We start from the raw sequence: 19,985 nt of genomic DNA, 5'->3' as shown, positions 1-19,985 counted from the left end.
TGAAAGAGAAACTCAACATAATACTGTGGTTAGAATTTCCTGAGACCTTCCTGAATCCACAGTTGTAAGAGGCTACAGTAGCTTATAATTTTCTTCAAACATGCAAGTTTTGCACTGATTGGAACAATCCCAAAAACAGTTTCATAAATTATTTTTCTTATTTATAGAGCATATAGAGGATTCGTTCCCATTGTTGTTTTAAATTAGTGCCAAATTCAATATGTCACTTTAAAATTTAATTTAAAACTTCTGATTGATTGGTTGATCAATTGATTTACAGCGAGTGGGGGGAGGCGTAGAGAGAGAGGAGAGAGAGAATCCCAAGCAGGCTCCATGTGGTCAGCACAAAGCCCAACACAGGGCTCTAGCTCATGAACTGTGAGATCATGAGCCAAAATCAAGAGTTGTTCAACCAACTGAGCCACCCAGGCACCTATAAAACTTTTAATTTTTGACTAATAGTCATCACTTCCTTAGGTCTCTTTATCTTTTCAATATTTCCATCACTGTCATTAGCAGTTGCTTTCTTTTCCCAAGAAAACATTTTAACCACTTCATGAATCAAGGAGCAGGAAACAACAAACTGCTTTGAACTATGGTTGCTAGTTGGTCTACTAGGTTTACTCATTTTTATCTAACTTTCCTCTGTGTTACTGGTCATTTATGTCTCATGATTAAAATTTACGTCTTGGCAAAATTACTACTTAGCACGTATATCATGGACTTCCAGGGTTTATAATGAAAAGGCAAATGTGTGATTATTAAATTCATGAATGCAAGGTTGGTATCATATAGAAGTTGATTCTTTTACTAGCTCTGGATAGTAAATGCTATAATAATCATAATAATCCTTTACCTCGGGGCGCTGGGTGGGTCAGTCGGTTAAGCATCCAACTCTTGGTTTTGGCTCAGATCCTGATCTTGCGATTTCATGAGTTTGAGCCCCACATCGGGCTCTGTGCTGACTGTGCAGAGCCTGCTTGGGATTCTCTCTCTCCTTTTTTCTCTGCCCTTCCTCCACTCAACACTGTCTCTCTCGCCCGCTTGCTCTCTCTCTCAAAAATAAATAAACTTAAAAAAAAAAAGATTCTGTCTCCCTCTGCCCTTCTCCCTAGCTCATGTTCTGTCTCTTAAAAAAAAAAAAAAAAAAAAGATAATCCTTTATCTCTCTGTCAGTTTTTTAAATGAAGTTTTATGCTTATTATATTAAGAAGACACTATATTGCCAAATGTATTTATCAACATTACTATCTCTAGTTAATTGTAGTTGAAATTGCTTTATTTCTTCTAATTAGTTTTTCTGCTTTCCTACTGAGAAAGATAATAAAGTATTTTTCCCCATTTTTAAAAAATGTTTTTTATTTATTTTGAGAGAGAGAGATTACACGTACATGAGCAACAGAGGTAGGGCAGAGAGAGGGAGAGAGAATCCCAAGCAGGCTCTGCACCTTTAGTGCAGAGCCTGATGTGGGGCTCCATCCCATGAACCCCAAGATCATGACCTGAGCCGAAATCAAAAGTAGTTGGATGCTTAACTGACTGAGCCACAAAGTAGAAAAAACAGAATAATGGTCTCATGTTCCCAAGACCCAATTTCAATAGTCCATACAGAGCCAATCTGTTTCACCTATATAATTTCCCATAATTATTTTAAAGCAAATCTTAAGCATCCTATTACCTCATCACCCAATAGCTTCATATATAATTCCAAAAAACAAGGTCTGTCTCCCTCTTCCCTAACCTTTTAAAATATAACCACCATTCCATTACTGTGCCTAAAAATTTTTAACAAACTGTTGTCAAATAGCTAATTGGGTTTCGGATTTCCCTTGTTGACTTATAATTGTCTTTATCAATTGGTGGTTTACTTGAATCAGGCCCTGAATAAGGTTCATGCACTGTATTTAATTGATATGTCCCTTAAGTCTCTTTTAATCTGTCATAGTTCCACTTCCCTTTTATTTTCCCTTACCATTTATTAAAACTAGTTATTTGTTCTGTAGAATTTTCTACATTCTGGATTTTGTTGTTTACATTCCTATGGTAGTGTTTAATATGTTCACTTATCCCTTTTTTATTCTCTGGTAGTTAGATATAGAAGCCTGCACAGATACAGCTTGAACTTTTAATTGTTATTTTGGCAAGAGTATTTCATAAATGGTATTGTATACATCCATCAGAAGGTACATCATGTCTGCCTATCTCTCTTTGTGATATTAAAATTAATTAGTTGATAAAGGCATTATTAGCCTGATCTATTATTCATTGTAAAATTCTTTGTCAGCCTTACAGCAGAGTTTCAGTAGCCTTTGGTAACTGCCTCGTTACCCTGTTTTATTATAGGTTGCCAAATGGTGGTTGTCTAATTCTGTCATTTTTTTGTTACTAGCTGGATATCTTCTATAAAGGACTTTATCAACTATTTACTATTACCTTGAAAGCTGTTTATACAGAATAAATTATTCTTTCGCTATTTCCGTTTTTGGAACAGAGTTCCCTAAATATCAGTAAGGATTATTTTAATGGCTTTCCACAGAATGAGAAATTTGGTGTGGTTTGTTTTAGTTTTTGATCCACATAGTTAAAAACATTATTACTATTAAGTGTTTGTATTTCTCAAACTTAAGACTCTGGAGGTAGAGATTTGCAGTCACCTAACATAGCCACCTTAAGCACTAAACCAAAATTCTGAAACAGAAATGCTCATTTCTGCTATATGAGTCCCATGAGCACAGCTGAAATTTTTCAGAATTTTTTTCTGGTTCAAAATTCAGCCTTATTTCAGTTTCTGTATCAGTGCTTTGCAACTTATTGTCATTTTCCCTGATCACAACAAATTAACTGACATACAGAAAATAGTTCTAAAATTTAGAATTGGAAAGATTTATATTGGTATGTATTGGACTTCTTGGGTATAGTCAATCTTTGTTTTATCATATATGGTGTATTTGCATAAAAACAAGATCTTTTTTTTGTCCTTACAGATTATTCATCTACTCTAAGGGTTGATATTTACTTGACACCCTAATCTGGTGTTTCGATGTCTCAATCCTCTTTCCTGCATTAATTGAGAGGATGACATGGATGAAAAATAAGCAGTAGGAACTGATGAATCCCCAAGGACCAGTGATCCTGTTTTCATGCAAATATCTGCACTGATAAAGATGATGGAAAGAAAAAAAATGCAAAAAATATTTGTCCTCAAAACATGATTGTTTGTCACTTCCCTAGGGCATTGTTAAATGTTAGTATAGAAATAATGTGTACCTTCTAGGGTTGATAGTAACTAGATTGTGTCTTTTGGAAGATGAACCATGCCCTTTGATTCGTTATGTGATTATGTCTCAGATAACCCTTTTGGTATGGAGATTTGGGAGTGTAGTAATTTTTTGTGTAGGCATTTACAGCTTGTCATGATAGAAGTCCCTTGGCTTCATTTGAGCAGTTAATTTATATGAAATTCTCATGGAATATATAGAAATATGAAAAATTGTAAACTACCTTACCATAAAAAAGAATTTATTTCTCTTCTTTCTGAGTTCAGTATTCCTCTTATTTTGCTGGTACTATTGCAGTCACCCAACCAGTCTCCCTACCTCTTAACCACTGCATTCCAGGCCATCTTGTTTACTCTTAATCAGATTAATTTTTCTAACGTATCACTTGTTTCTTTTGACTTTTGCTATTAGTCATTAGTAGTCCTTTACTGACCATGTGGTCAAATTCATACTCTAGAACGGCATTCAAAATCCTTTTCACTCTGGTCCTAGCTTAATGTCTAGTTTGCTTACTTACTTTTTCTCTACCAAAACACCATACACTGTTCCTGTTTGAAATAGTCGCTCTTCCTGAAACACTTGCCCTTCTTAATTCTATCCATGCTATTCCTTTTTCTCAGAAAACTCCCCCTGACCTATTTCTAATGTTAGAACTTTTATTCGTCCTTCACTCTTTAGACCCAAATTTACCCCTTTCATTAGTCTTTCATTCTCATTCCTGATCTGAAAAGTGAGCTCTCTTTCCTGGCCTCCTAAATTGCTCTTAAAACAGTTCATTTGTTTCATTCGTATAGTACTTCTACCACTTTGGGAGATTTTTTGTGCATGTTTTATCCCTTAGATTGATTATAACTCTTTTAGGTAAGAGTCATAATTTGAGCTGTCTTTCTAATCTATAGAGTACCTGGCTTATAGTGAACGTGCATGTATTTGCACAGTAAAGAATTTGCATAGTAAGTATGCAAATAAATATGATTGAGTGAATGATAACTGCTGATGACTTCAAGTGAAAAGATGGAATTTCTCTAATGAAATCCATTGACTTAAAAGTGAAAAGGTGGAAGTCTCTGGAAATTGTTTTTTCTGGATAGTTGGAATTTTAGTGATAAGAAGTATTGTTTAAAGGTCTTGTAATGTCTGGAATTTTTCCTCTAATGGCTGGATGATCAACCACATGTAGTAAAAATAAGATGAAGCTTATTGGTGATGATTTGGTTTTATCTTCTACTTGGACTTTACTCCATCACTATTATTATCTGGACATGATCCTGATTTAGTCTTTTCAACAGTCCTTTGCTTGGACTGTTGGAACTAAGACCAGTGGAACTAGGGGCGCCTGGCCGGTTCGGTAGAGCATGCAACTCTTGATCTTGGGGTTGTAAATTTGAGCCCCATATTGGGTATAGAGATTACTTAAAAATAAGATCTTAAAAAAAACAAAAAAAACAAAAAAAACAAAAACCAACAACAAACCAGTGGAACTATTGTGAATCCTATTGAACACTGATTCTCAACACGTTACCTTTTAAAAAATTTTTGTCTCTTGTCTCTGAAGGCTAGAATCCTTTTAGTAGTCCATGCAGATGAGCTAATTAATGGCTATATTCAAAATATTTTTAAATAGAATGTGAAAGTGGGAAAGCAAAGGATCATGCCATTTAAAACAATGCTAAAGCTTGGGACTCTGATGCGTTTGTTCTTTTTTTTCTTTTTTACATAACAGCTTTGTTGAGATGTAATTCACATTATACAATTCACTTATTTGTATTGTACAGTTCAGTGGCTTTTAATATATTTAGAGTTGTGCAACTATCACCACATTTTATCTCCAGAAAGAAACCCTGTACCCATTAGCAGTCATTCCTTATTTACCCCCCTAGGCCCACAGGTCTAGCCCACCACTAATCTACTTTCTGTCTATGAATTTACCTATTTTGGATATTTCATATAAATGGAATCATACAATATGTGGTCTTTGTGACTGATTTTCAGTGTTTATGTTATAGCATGGATCAGTACTTAATTTCTTTTCATGGTCAAATAATATTCCATTCATAGATATATTTATCCACCGGTTATCCACATTATACTTATCCCCTACTTGATGGACATTGGATTTCTTCCATTTGACTAGTATGAATAATGCTGCTATAAACATTTACTTACAAGTTTTTGTGTGGATTTGCCTGTTTGTTCTCTTGGGCTTATAACTAGAAGTAGAATTTCTGAGTCATATGATAACTCTACATCTGACGTTTTGAGGAATTGTCAGACTGTTTTCCATACTGGCTGCACCATTTTACATTTCTACCAGCAGTGTATGAGGGTTCCAATTTCTCTATATGCTTTCCAGTACTTGTTTTTGTCTTCAAAAAATTATTATCCATCCTAATGAATGTGAAAGTAGTATCTTATTGTTTAGACTCATTGTTATTACATTTGACTAATAACTAATGATATTGAGCATGTTTTCATGTACTTATTGACCAGCTGTATATCTTTTTTTGGAGAACTGTTTATTTAAAACCTTTACCTATTTTTATTTGTTTTTATTTAAGTTTATTTATTTATTTTGAGAGAGACAGACAGCGTGAGATGAACTGTGAGATCATGGTCAGAGCTGAAACCAAGAGTCGGACGCTTAACTGACTGAACCATCCAGGCGCCCCTAGATCCTTTACCCATTTTTAAATTGGATATATTTATTATTGAGTTGTGAGAGGTTTTTTTTTTTTTTTTTAATGTTTATTTATCTTGAGAGAGAGAGAGAGAGAATAGACAGTGAGCAGAGGAGGAAGGGCAGAGAAAGAGGGAGACAGAATTCCACACTGTCAGCACAGAGCCTGATGCAGGGCTCAAACTCACAAACTGTGGGATCATGACTTGAGCCGATATCAGGAGTTGGATGCTTAGCCAACTGAGATACCCAGGCACCCCGATATTCTTTGTATAGTCTGAAAACAGGTCACTTATCATATATAAGATTTGCAGAAGTTCTGTCTCATTTTGTGTGTTGTCTTTTTACTTTCTTGATGATGTCCTTTGAAGCACAAAATTTTCAAATTTTGTTTAAGTCTGGTTTATCTATTTTTGTTGTTGTCGCTTGTATTTTGGTTTCATACCTAAGAAACCATTGCCTAATCCAGTGTTGTGAAGATTTATGCCTGTGTTTTCTTCTAAGAGTTTTATAGTTTTAACTCTTACATTTAGGTCTTTGATCCATTTTAGGTTAATTTTTTAGTATATGGTGTGAGGTAGGGATCCAAATTCATTGTTTTGCATGTGGATATATCCAGTTGTTTCAAACACCATTTGTTGAAAAGACTTTTCTTTTCCTATTGATTGTCTTGGCATTTTTGTCAAAAATCAGTTGGCCATAAATGTGAGGGTTTATTTCTAGACTCTTTGTTCTGCTTCCTTGATCTTATGTTTGTCCTTATGCCACTACCCCATTGATTTGATTACTGTAGTTTTGTAGTAAGTTTTGAAATTGGGATGTGTGAGTTTTCCAACTTTGTTCTTTTTCAAGATTGTTTTGGATACTCTGGGTCTCTTGAATTTCTATAGGAATTTTAACTTGTTGCAAAGAAGTCAGCTGGGATTTTGAGAGAGTGCATTGAATCTGTAGATTAGTTTGGGGAGTATTCCCATCTTAATAATATTAAGATGATAACTGAATGTACTATGTCTTTCTATTTACTTAGGTCTTTAATTTCTTTCAATAATATTTTGTAGTTTTTGAAATATAAGTTTTACATTTTATTTGTTAATTCTTAAATATTTTATTTTTTGATGTTACAAATGTTATTGTTTTCCCTTTTTTTTAAAGTTTATTTATTTAGTAATTTCTATACCCCAATGTGGGGCTTGAACTCATGACCCCAAGGTTAAGAGTTGTGTGCTCCTCCGACTGAGCCAGCCAGGCGCCCCAGTGTTATTGTCTTCTTAATTTCATTTTAATTTTCATTTGCTCATTAGTGCTTTATTTTTTTTTCCAAGTTTTCATTTAAATTCCAATAAACATACAGTGTAATATTAGTTTCAGGTGTAGAATTTAGTAATTCATTACGTAAATACAACACCTGGTGCTTATCACAAGTGCCCTTCTTAATACCCATCACCTGTGTAACCCATTCCCGCCCCGCCCCCTCCCCTCCAGCAACCCTCAGTTTGTTCTCTATAGTTAAGAGTGTTTCTTGGCTTGCCCCTCTCTTTTTTAACCCATGTTAATTTGTTTTGTTTCTAAAGCTCATTTGGTACTTTTAGAGAAATACAGTTGACCTTTGAATAATGGGGCTTGGGTGTCAAACCTCTGTGCATTTGAAAATCTCTATATAACTTTGACTTCCCCAAAACTTAACTACTATTAGCCTACTGTTGACCAGAACCCTTACTGATGAGATAAAATCAATTAACTCATATTTTTATGCTATATGTCTTATATACTGTATTCTACAATAAGGTAAGCTAGAGAAAAGAAAATATTAAGAAAATCATAAGGAGGAGAACAAAGGTAGTACCAAAGAAAAACTTCTGCCTCCAAGCTATCCTGTGGTATATGCCTCTATCCTTGAGGCATATTATTTTTGAAAAAATGGCCATTTATATCTAGAAACTGTTTCCCATCTAGATAAAATTCTAAAGCACAGTTAGCTCTGTTCTTTACATTTTTTATTTTAATCTGAAGGAAGAGAAGGAGAGCAAAACTGACTCTTACAGTCTGGATATTCTTCTTTGTGGCCTGACAGAGATACTTGTCTGGCTTACTTTGTAAGGCCTGTTCAGTCTCCCTCTATAATAGAAGTTAAATTAACTGCAGTTGATTGATTGAGGAGGAAAATTGTCTCGCCTTTAACCTCTAGATGGCAGCATGAGTCTTACTGTACTACCAGCTTTAACTCTGCTCCCATTTCTTGAGCTGGGTTTCTGATTTAGGTAAAAAATTCTTGTGACTTTACCAGACTATTTGCGTAACTTTTGTTGATGCCTCGCTTGATTTTTTTAGCTTTTTGTTTTTCCTTTTCATCTCCCTAGTTTTTGAATCCCTTTTTAAAGCAACATATTTCTGATGCTCAGAGTCCTTTAGATTCTCTATCGTCAGAAAGAATATTTTGTTTTTGATTAAGGAGATTGGTAGAAAAAAATTCTAAAAATGTGGTAGTTTAATTCAGTAGCTTTTGTATCTGGACATAATTCCCTCAGAATAGGCTCAGTTGTCTCATCTCAGCTTCTCTTGTTCTATCCTTTGAACTTGCAGGTTGCTGTGTGATATTAGACAATGTCTTATTAAGTTAAGGTGGGAATATTGGCTAAAATTGAGGAAATGAACTTGGACTCTTTAGTTGTTTTTCAAGAAGAATTTAATTGTTTTAAGAAAACTTTCAAATATTTAGCCATTTTGAGTGATAAGATAATCTCAAAAGAATGGAGTATTCAGTGACTCTTTGAGTGCCAACTTCGTGTAAGGCTCTGTAGGGGATGTGAAGTTAAATAAGACGTAATTACTGCCCTTGTACAGATTAAAATCTAGTAGGAAAAGGAGATAAGACAATTAAGTAAATGATTGTTAATAGAAGGTAGAGGAGATAAGCTCCGTTAAGAGTACAAAGACCTATGGGGTAGGGGAGAAGAGGGCAATTATATTAGATTGTTACAGGAATGACAGATATATTTCATTTTGTATGTTAACATGGATTGGTTAGTAAGGATTGTCTAGGGCCATAGAATTGAGGATTTTGAGAAGGAGCCTGGAGTCAGAGAGACAACTTAGTGTTGTCTGCTGTGGACAAGGGGAAGGGGTGTAGTAGTATTTGCTGTTTCTGGAGCATTGAAAATAGACCTTAAAGAACACATAGGAGCTTGTTAGGTGGGAGTGAGAAGGGGCCATATTCCAGGTGGAGTGAATATTCAGAGCGAAACAGTTTGAGAAGCAGCTGTGCTCAGGGGATGGTGGGAGTGATCTAATCTGGTTTTTAAGAAGCCCAGGTTACATCAAGGTCCATAAGAACTAAAACAAGGAGGGAGATAGGGGCTGGATTGAGGCGGACCTTGAATTCTAGGGGATGAGGAGTTAGGCTTATAGGTAATGGGAACATGTGAAAAGTACTTTAAAAGGTATTTTAATGGCTATAACATTAACTGTGTGTTCATTATAGATGGTTTATAGAGACACTTAGCTAAAAGAGACTTTACCATAAATCTGTTACTGTAAAGATAAAAAAGAAAGTAAGAATTATAGCCTCACCACAATGCAGTAACCACTTTTAACATTTTGATGTGTTTTTTTGCCCCACTCTTTTCTCTTTGTGTGTGGATGTCGTGTATATGTTTCTGCTTGTGCCCATACATATACACAGACTTGCTTTTTAACATAACTGAGACTATAGTATATGTATATAATTTTAGCCTGTGCACTTTAAAAAATTTATTCTATCTTAAGCATTTTTCTGGGTCATTAAAAATTCTTCACTGAAGATCTCTGAGTAGGGAGTTCACTTGGTTAGGAGGCATTGGTGCACAGGATGGAATGGAATGGAATGGTAGAGACAGGAGGCTGGAAACTACTGTGGGAGTTCTGCAAGAAGACTTGAGGGCTTGAATGAATGGTGGCAGTGAGAATGGTGAGAATGCAGAGAAGTACACTGGCAGGAGATGTTTCAGCTGTATCATTTCCAGCACTAGGTAACTGGATGGATGGACCTGAGGGGGTAAGCTGAAGTTAGAGCCTACTGTGATGCTTTGAGCCTGACTAATTACAGGGACTTCAGAAGAAGGAGAGAGATCCAGCTAAAGAAAAACATCACCTAACTCTTCTACAGGTCCCTTAGGAAGCAGGCACCTTAATCTTTTTTTAGATATAAGTAACATCCATTTGTATAGGTGGCTGTTTTTAGTAGAGTGACAGCAGTGCTCTTATCTAATGTTTGGGCAACAAGTACTGTTTTGAATAGATATTTTTATCTCAGGGAAATCAACACGTGAAACAGGGTTCTGAATCCGTAACTTCAGAAATGGATTTGTGGATTTCCTCTACAGTACTCATTGGCAGGTGATCGGCCTCTGTGTTGAATAAATTACTTGTGTATACTTTTCTTCCACAGTAGTGCTGTTTTACTCACTTAGCTTGCCTGTAGTTATTCAGGAAATTGGTATGGCTTTATATATAGTTGAGGTCCAAATCTTTGGATTCTGGAAGTAAATTTCAGAAGTTTAAATTTGAAATAACATGGTGACTGCACTTACCGTGGTGAGCATAGTATAGACTTGTCAAATCACTGTGATGTACACCTGAAACTGATATAACATTATATGTCAACTATACTTCATAAATAAAGAACTATGTTTAAAGTAAGAGTAACCGGCCCCAAATATTTGATGTTGATACGTCTATTAATTACAGCTATATTTGGATTATATCAGCAACAGGGTCAGTTCCTCCCAGAAGTGAAGACAGCATTTTACATGTAACTGGAAGTTTGTGGGATCTCTGACAGAGAGGGAAATACACTGTCAAATTGTCTTCTAGAAAGGCACTTCCTACCCATACATCCTTGTGAACACCACATATTTTAATTTTTAAAGTCACTGCTAATTTGGAATTTGGTAGGCAAAATACTAATGTCTTGTTTTAATGTTGTTTATGTCTTCACTTGTAAAGATGAACTTTTTTTTTTTTAATGTTTCTTAATTATATCTGTTGAAAGGGAAATTCAAGAAGGTATAAATTTAAATTATTTTAACCTGAAAAATAAAGCCAGGGAACTTGATTCAAAAGCACCTTAAAGACAGTGCTGTAATCCACATTTCTCAAATACCAAATGAAATTTATCTTTGTTTTCTTTGTTTTGGGCACTGCCCTGCTATTCACCATAGTCATTAGCATGGCATCCTATTTAGGTAGTAATACAGTATAAAATCTAGAAATCCCACTTTGAAGGGATCAAGGTTATTCCTCATAATTAGAAATTGTCAGTTTAGCCTTAAGTATTTTGTTTTTAAAAATGTATTATGATAATGGGAAATAAAACATGCCATTATTTCTCATTCTTCCCTTGGTTAACAAATTAGGATACATAAAGCCTCAAATTGCCTTTAAGGTTTATAAGCATTCATATATTTTTTCCATTAGTCAAGTTATTTTATAAACCCAACATTGCCTCTGAAATGGCTTTACACACAAAGAGGATTTTACCATAAAATGCTTGTGGTATTTTATTCTCTTCAGATTTGGGGGGAGGGAGAGGGAGGCAAGGATAGAGGAAAGAAAGCAGGGCATACATTAATTTGGATGGGATTGGTTTTAAAGTAGCATTCTGTATAATTCTACTACCTACAAAATGTAGGTAGGCAAGATATACATAGTGAAACAATTTAAAGTTCAACATTAAGGGAATAACCAAGTGAATTATAGTACATCTACACAGTATAAGACAGTGTAGCTGTTAAAAATGTTAAAGTATTAAAGAGAATTTAAGTGCAGAAAATTGCTCATTATATGTAAGGATAAAAATGATAATACAAAACACAAAATCAAGTTGTTTTTTTTTAAATCTTTTTTGCTTTTTGTTTTGTTTTATTTTGTTTTAAGAACATGGATGTAGACAGATGATGGGAAGGAAATATACCAATATCTTCTCTGTTTTGTTTTTTTCTGTCCCAGAGGAAGAGACATTTATTCTGTCCCATAAGCACCAGAAATACACCAAAAATGTTTTAATGGCTATCTTGAGTGACTTTTTTTGTGTTTAAAATTTTCTGAATTTTCCTTATTGCCCACAACGAACACTCTTCTGTTTAGAAAAATTTAATTAAAAAAAAATTTTTTTTTAATGTTTGTTTATTCTTGAGGGAGGGAGAGAGAGACAGAGTGTGAGTGGGGGAGGGGCAAAGAGAGGGGGAGACACAGAATCTGAAGCAGGCTTCAGGCTCTGAGCTGTCAGCACAGAGCCCAACACAGGGCTCAAACTCACAAGCTGTGAGATCATGCCCTGAGTCAAAAAGTCAGGTGCTTAACTGACTGAGCCACCCAGGCACCTTGAAAAACTTTAAAAAATAGAGAAAAATTATTCTATTCTAGAAACAAAATTATAGTTAACTTGAAAGTTACTTGAAATCTCTTGATTTCCTGTGCAGTTAAAAACTTAAACTCTTTTATGGACTGTTTCTAAATAAAAATGACTGGATCCATTAATGACAATTGGTCATTTTAAGTAAGTGACATATAGAAAGGAGAAAGTTGTGATACTTCATTTCCCATCCTTAGCATGTTCTTCCAAAAGTAGAAATTTGGGAATAAATAGAGTAGTAACTTGTTGGGTCAAGGGCAAGAGATGACCTAATTGGCAGAGAGGCATCTTTTCATAAGCAAACATTGGCCAACATTTTGTCCACCTGTATGCTTTCAGCCCTTCTTTCTTGTAGTTAGAAAACTATATTTCTTAGTATTAACTACTCAGTAGGAACAAAGATCTGTTTGAGTGTATGTCAGTCTTAAATGAAATTGCAGCTCTTTGGTTGGGAAGTAAAATGAGACCTCAGATTCAGGATATGAAAATATTCCAGGGGCGCCTGGGTGGCTCAGTTGGTTGAGCGTCCGACTTCAGCTCAGGTCATAATCTCACATCACAGCTTGTGAGTTCGAGCCCCGCGTCGGGCTCTGTGCTGACAGCTCAGAGCTTTGAGCCTGCTTTGGATTCTGTGTCTCCCTCTTTCTCTGCCCCTAACCCACTTGCATTCTGTCTCTGTCTCTCTCAAAAATAAATAAACATTAAAAAAAATTAAAAAAATTCCACTGTGACAATTTTTGTTCTTTAATAAACTTTTTATTTTACTTAAAATTAAAAAAAAATTATAATGTTTATCTTTGAGAAAGAGAGAGCGTGAGTGGGGGAGGGGCAGAGAGAGACAGAGACACAGAATCCGAAGCAGGCTCCAGGCTCTGAGCTGTCAGCACAGAGCCTGACTCAGGGCTCGAACCCACGAACCATGAGATCATGACCTGAGCCAAAGTCAGACGCTTAACCGACTGAGCCACTCAGGCACCCCTAAAAAATTTTCTTTAAGTTTATTTATTTATTTTTGAGAGAGAGAGCATGAGCACTAGTGGGGTGGGGCAGAAAGAAAGGGAGAGAAAATCCCAAGCAGGCTCTGAGCCTGATGTGGGGCTCAGACTCACGAACTGCGAGATCATGACCTAATCCAATATCAAGAGTCAGACGCTTAACCAACTGAGCCAACTAGGTGCCCCTAATAAACTTTTTAAAATGGAAGTATAATATACATACAGAAAAATACATAAATTATAATTTACTGCTTAACGAATGTTCATAAAATTAGTATTTCCATGTAGCCACAACCCAGAACAGATGAAGAAATGGAACTTCTCCGGGGCACCTGGGTGGCTCTGTTGGTTGAGCTTCTGACTCTTGATTTCAGCTCAGGTCATGATCTCTCAGTTCATGCGTTCCAGCCCCATATTGGGCTCTGCATCCCGCTTGGGATTCTCTCTCCCTCTCTCTCTGCCTCTCCCCTTCTCCGTCTCTCATTCTTTCTCAAAATAAATGGATAAACTTAAAAAAAGAGAGAGAAATGGAATCTTTCTACTATGTAAAGCCTTCTTCATTCCTCTTCCAGTGACTACCTGCCCCTTCCCCAAAGGCAAGCACTATTACATAATATCGTGAAAGAATTTTGTTCTTGAACTGTATGTAACTGAAATTACAAGTTACATACTCTTTTGTGTCTGGCCTCTTTTATTTATTTTCATTACTGTGTAGTATACCACTGCAAGGATACAACACAGTGTTTTCAAGCTGCTGACCATGAACATTTGGAGTGCTTCCAGCTTTTGGTAATTATAAATAAATACTCTGAGCATTCATGGTATATGCCCCTTTTTGGTATATGCATTTTTGTTGTATATATAGGAGTAGAATTGCTGGGTTATGGGTATAGATATGGTTAGATTTAATAGATACTACTTCCAAACAGTTTTCCAAAATGGTTATACCAGTTTACAAGCTCATTGGCAATTTCAGATGCTCCAAATCCTTATTAACAGGCATATTCTCAAGCCTTTTAAATTCTAAACATTCTAATAGGTAGAATGGCATCTCACTGTATCTTTAATTTGCATTTCCCTAATGATCAATGAGGTTGAGCACCTTTTCCTATGTTCGTTGGTCATTTGGATAACCTTTTCAGTGAAGTGTTTCATATCTCTTGTCCATCTTTAAAAATTGGATTGTCAGTCTTTTAAAATTTGATTTGCAAGTATTGCTAACATATCCCAGATATGCATTCTTGTTAGTTACATAAATTACAAATATTCCTCTCTGAGCAAAAGCATAAGAGACTCTTAAAAACTGAGAACAAACTGAGGGTTGATGGGGGGTGGGAAGGAGGGGAGGGTGGGTGATGGGTATTGAGGAGGGCACCTTTTGGGATGAGCACTGGGTGTTGTATGGAAACCAATTCGACAATAAACTTCATATATTGAAAAAAATAAAAATAATGTTGACTTTAAGAAAAAGAAAAAGAAAAAACATTCCTTTCTATGGCTTGCCTTTTGATTTTCTTTTTTTTTTTTTTAATATTTATTTTTTTGGGGGGGCAAGCGCAAGTGGGGGAGGGGCAGAAAGAGGGGGACAGAGCATCTGAAGCAGGCTCTGCGCTGACAGGCTGACAGCGGTGAGCCGGACGTGAGGCTCAAACACACAAACCGTGAGATCATGACCTGAGCTGAAGTCGGACACTCCACTGACTGAGCCACCCAGGTGCCCCTGCCTTTTGATTTTCTGTCTTTTTTTTTTTTAATTTTTTTTAAATTTTATTTTTTATTTTTTAAAATTTACATCAAAATTAGCATATAGTGCAACAATGATTTCAGGAGTAGATTCCTTAGTGCCCCTTACCCATTTATCCTATCCCCCCTCCCACGACCCCTCCCGTAACCCTCAGTTTGTTCTCCATATTTATGAGTCTCTTCTGTTTTGTCCCCCGCCCTGTTTTTATATTATTTTTGTTTCCCTTCCCTTATGTTCACCTGTTTTGTCTCTTAAAGTCCTCATATGTGTGAAGTCATATGATTTTTGTCTTTCTCTGACTAATTTCACTTAGCATAATACCCTCCAGTTGCACTCACGTAGTTGCAAATGGCAAGATTTCATTCTTTTTGATTGTCGAGTAATACTTCATTGTATATATATACCACATCTTCTTTATCCATTCATTCATCGATGGACATTTGGACTCTTTCCATACTTTGGCTATTGTTGATTGTGCTGCTATAAACATGGGGGTTGCCTTTTGATTTTCTTCATGGTATATTTTAATGAACCGAAGTTTGTTTTTTCCTCCCAATTTTATATTTTGTCAAGTTTCAAATCTCTTTAAAATATTTCAAGAATAGTACGATACTTACGATACCCTTCACCTATTCACCGTTTAACATTTGCTTTGTTTTTCCACATATAATTTTAAGTTTATTGTTTTATTCTTGAACTGTTTGAGAGCTAGCTGCAGACACTATGACACCTCATAAATACTTCAGTACTATTTTAAAAGAGTGAGGATGTTCTCTTATGTATCTGCCATATAATTAACACACTCAAAAAATTTGACATAATACAATATGATTATCTGACATATAATCCATATTCATATTTCTCCAATTTAAACAGAAGTTTTGAATTTTAGTGTAGTTTAGTCTAGCAGTATTTTCCTTTTTTGTTAATGCCACCCCTGTCATTTTAATTTGGATTGTGATAATGTCAAAGCTGCAGTATCTTAGAAATAAATATTAAATTAATAGTGTGAGGGGCGCCTGGGTGGCGCAGTCGGTTAAGCGTCCGACTTCAGCCAGGTCACGATCTCGCGGTCCGTGAGTTCGAGCCCCGCGTCAGGCTCTGGGCTGACGGCTCAGAGCCTGGAGCCTGTTTCCGATTCTGTGTCTCCCTCTCTCTCTGCCCCTCCCCCGTTCATGCTCTGTCTCTCTCTGTCCCAAAAAAAAAAAAAAAAAAAAAAAAAATAGTGTGACTTGGGCTGGCTGAATTCTTTTCTTCCCCTACTTCTTCCTCACGAGAATACCAGACTATCATTATTGGTTACATAATGGAAAAAATTCAAATGGACAAAGCGAACGTATGTTTTCTGCAACTCACTGGTTTCCTGATTTGATGTGTAAGTTTTCTGAAAACCTTATTGAGTGGTGCATTTTTAAATGTGTTATCACTTGTCATGTGAAAGTCCTTGGAAAACAACTTCTCTTGAAAAACCAAAGCATTTTTAACTGTTGACTAACTTGGGCACTATATGACAAAAAAACTTGCATAGTGATCGAATAACTGAGTTGATGTGTATAATTATTTTAGAATTGGAAAGGAAAGGATAAGGAAGATTTTAATTTCACGTTAGTAATTAAAACTTGGGTACCACTTAAATATATAAGCAGAAGACATCCTTTTGTATGTGTGTGGAAACCATTATGGGTAGTGATATAAGAAATATAGAGTGAATTCATCATATAAAATGGAAATAGAAGATCTAAGCAATGGAGAATTACTAGAATAGAGAAAAGTTGTTTGGGTGGGATGTGGAAACCATAGAGAATTATACTGGAACCATTGATTTCAGCTGGATAATGAATGACTTAGATGAGGGCTGTGCTTATAGACCTTACAGTTTGACCCTGAATGGGCAATCTACCCTGTGCAGTGGATTATATTTAGAAACAGTGGAGTCTACTAGATAGGTTTCTTCTGAGAAATAGTTTTAAACATTAAAAAAAATAATAACTTCATGGGGATTGGAACTACATCATGGGAAAATGAATCTTTGTCTCATTCCCCAGTCATCTAGAAAGAAAAGCCAACATGACGAGGGAACTGCATGGCTGTGAAGATGCCTGAGGAAAAAGAGTTTGTCTGGGCATCTTTGTTGTGAAGGTTTAGGTTATCACTGAAGCACTATACACAATCTTTAGTGGCTCACTGTCCAGCATAGTTTTTCTTTTTCAGTTCTTAGGCCTTTTGTAGAAATGAATATATTGTAACTAAAGTAAAACATGTGAGCAATGACTTTAAGTCCCTGTTTCATGGTTCCAAACATGTACCCTGGGAAATTAGTATAATCATTGGCATCACTGTGGATATTTTGTGAGATTTGTTTTTAAGAAGTTCTTAAGTCAGATCCAAGGAATTATATCTGTATTTGATAGGTTGAAAAGTATAAGTTTGGTTTAAAGAAATCTTTGGGAGAGTATACTGTCTTATTGTAGTGAACAACTTGTAGGAATTGCTTTTTCAAAATATAGCTTAAGAAGGGCCTTATTTAAGGAAACTAAGGCTAGTAGAAAGAAATGATGGCCTGAGAATAATATAAGGGAAAGAACATTAACTTGGAGATAAGTAGGTAGGAGCCAGATGATAAATAGCTAACAGGTGAGAGCAATATAGTGATTAAGAGCTTGGGTTCTGGGGGTCATACAGATTTATTATGGACCTCAGTCTACCACTTAGGCAAGTTACTTAACTCTCTAGGCCCTAGTTTCTTCATTTGTAGAATGGAGATAATAACCTTAGAACAGTGGTTCTCAAACTTCTTGGAGTCAGGACTTTTTTTTTTAAGTTTATTATTTTATTTTGAGAGAGAGACAGCTCAAGTGGGGAGGGGCAGAGAGAGGGGGAGACAGAGAATCCCAAGCAGGCTCTGTGCTGCTAATGCAGAGCCCCACACAGAGCTTGAACTCATGAAACCACAAGATCATGACCTAAGCCAAAACCAAGAGTCTGATGCTTAACCAACTTAGCCACCAAAGTGCCCGATGGACTTCTTTAAACTCTTAAAAATTCATGGTGACCCCAAAGAGCTCTTGTATGTGGGGGTTAGGTCTATATTTACTGTTGCAGAAATTAAAACTGAGAAAATTTAAAAGTATTTATTAATGGGAGCGCTTGGGTGGCTCAGTCAGTTGAGCATCGAACTCTTTTTTTTTTTTTTTTTTTTTTTTTTTTGAGCATCGAACTCTTGATTTCAGCTCGGGTCATGATCCCAGGGTTGTGGGGTTGAGCCCCATATTGGGTTCTGCACTGAGTGTGGAGCCTGCTTAAGATTGTCCTCCCCCTCCCCCTCCCCCTCTGCCCTTCTTCCCCTTTGTGCTCTCTTTCTCTCTTAAAAATTGTATGTTTTAATTTTTAATATTTTTTACCATTTATTTATTTTTGAGAGACAGAGAAAGACAGAGCATGAGTAGGGGAGGGGCAGAGAGAGGGAGACACAGAATCTGAAGCAGGCTCCAGGCTGTCAACAAAGAGCCTGATGCAGGGCTCAGACCCATGAACGGTGAGATTATGACCTGAGCCAACTTAGTTGGCACTCAACCAACTAAGTCACCCAGGTGCCCCTAAAAAAAATTTTTTTTAATTAATGAATTTTAAAATAGGAATAAATCCATTACATATTCACATAAATAACATTTTTATGAAGAATAACTATTTTCCAAACAAAAAATATTGAGAAGAGTGTGGCATTTTTGTATTTTTTCCAATTTCTTTACTGTCAGCTTGATAAAAGCTTGAAAAAAGATTTTCATATCTGCTTCTGCTTTCATATGTTGGGTAAGCTCTAGAAAACTTCATTGGTCACTTGTGAGAGAATGAGTGAAAAAGGCATCTTAGTATTGTACATATAGGTTTGGATTCATGGACTCCCTGAAAGATGCTTAGCGATCCCTAGGATCCTTAGGAGTTTCCTGACTACACTTTCAGGGCTTTTACCTCAGAGTGTTGTTTTTATGATTTGACACAATATTGTTTATAAAAACCTTAGCGTAGTGTTGGCACTTAAAAAGTGCTTAAAAACTATTAAGTGTCGTTATCATTATGGGAGCATATGGGAAATTTTGTGTGATCCTATTTACATTCTTAAAAATACCTCTTTGCCAACACGGTAGAAGATGGATTGGTAATAAAAGGAATAAGGTAGAGACAGAGAAACAAATTAGGTTTCTTTAATAAGCCAGACTAAAATGGTAAGCCCTTGAACTAAGATAGTGGAAATGGAAAATGAAGGATAGCTCCTAGAAATCTGAGTTAGTAGAATGGAAAGTCTTAGTGATTGATTGGTTATATTGGGGTCAGGGAATTCTGGTCAGTAAGAATGAGGAGTCAAGAATGACTCTTAGTGTACACCTTAAATTTGCACACTTATATTGTCAGATATATTTCAGTTTTTAAAAAAATGACTCAGGTTTCTGGCTTGGATAAATATAGGAAGAAGATCACCTTTGAGAAGAAAGATGGGAGAGTTCAGTTGTTTAAGGGTATGTATAGTCAATTTAGGAGGACATATGCAGGAGATAGTTAAATATGTGGATCTAGTGCTCAGGAAATAGAGTTTTGAATATCATAAGCTTATAAATTCTAGTTAAAGCCATTAGTGAGAAGATCACCCAGGAGGGATATGTGATGTTACAACAGGACTCTGGTGTGGTAGGCAGACTGAGATGGTCTCTCTGATCCCTGCTGTTTGTATTTATGCCCTTGCATGATCTTATTCTTTTGACTGTGGGCTGGATCCACTGACAGCAAAAATGGTGGAATGCTGCTTCTGTGATTAAATTACAAAAAGGCCATAACTTCTGTCTTGTCCCTCATTCCCCTTTTAAAGAAGCAAGATGCCATGTTGTGAGTATGGAGAGAAAAACTGGCT

The 19,985-nt window shown here is 36.0% G+C and overlaps 1 protein-coding gene across 3 annotated transcripts in view; it reads left to right on the top strand.

Moving 5' to 3' along the window:
* Nucleotides 1-19,985, top strand: part of LIN52 (lin-52 DREAM MuvB core complex component) — a 109,905-nt gene that overhangs the window by 12,396 nt on the left and 77,524 nt on the right. The window contains exon 6 of one of the 3 annotated variants that reach the window (XM_049611427.1): nucleotides 2,985-4,795. The exons of the other annotated variants lie outside the window; for them this stretch is intronic. Within the exon in view, the coding sequence (XP_049467384.1) occupies nucleotides 2,985-3,028 (44 nt within the window). The 3' untranslated portion in view covers nucleotides 3,029-4,795. Of the gene's footprint in view, nucleotides 1-2,984; nucleotides 4,796-19,985 lie in introns of those variants that run through there. 3 annotated transcript variants of the gene reach the window in all.

This window comes from Panthera uncia, assembly GCF_023721935.1.
Source record: "Panthera uncia isolate 11264 chromosome B3 unlocalized genomic scaffold, Puncia_PCG_1.0 HiC_scaffold_1, whole genome shotgun sequence".
Lineage (NCBI taxonomy): Eukaryota > Metazoa > Chordata > Mammalia > Carnivora > Felidae > Panthera > Panthera uncia.
This window is presented reverse-complemented; position numbering and strand designations above follow the sequence as displayed.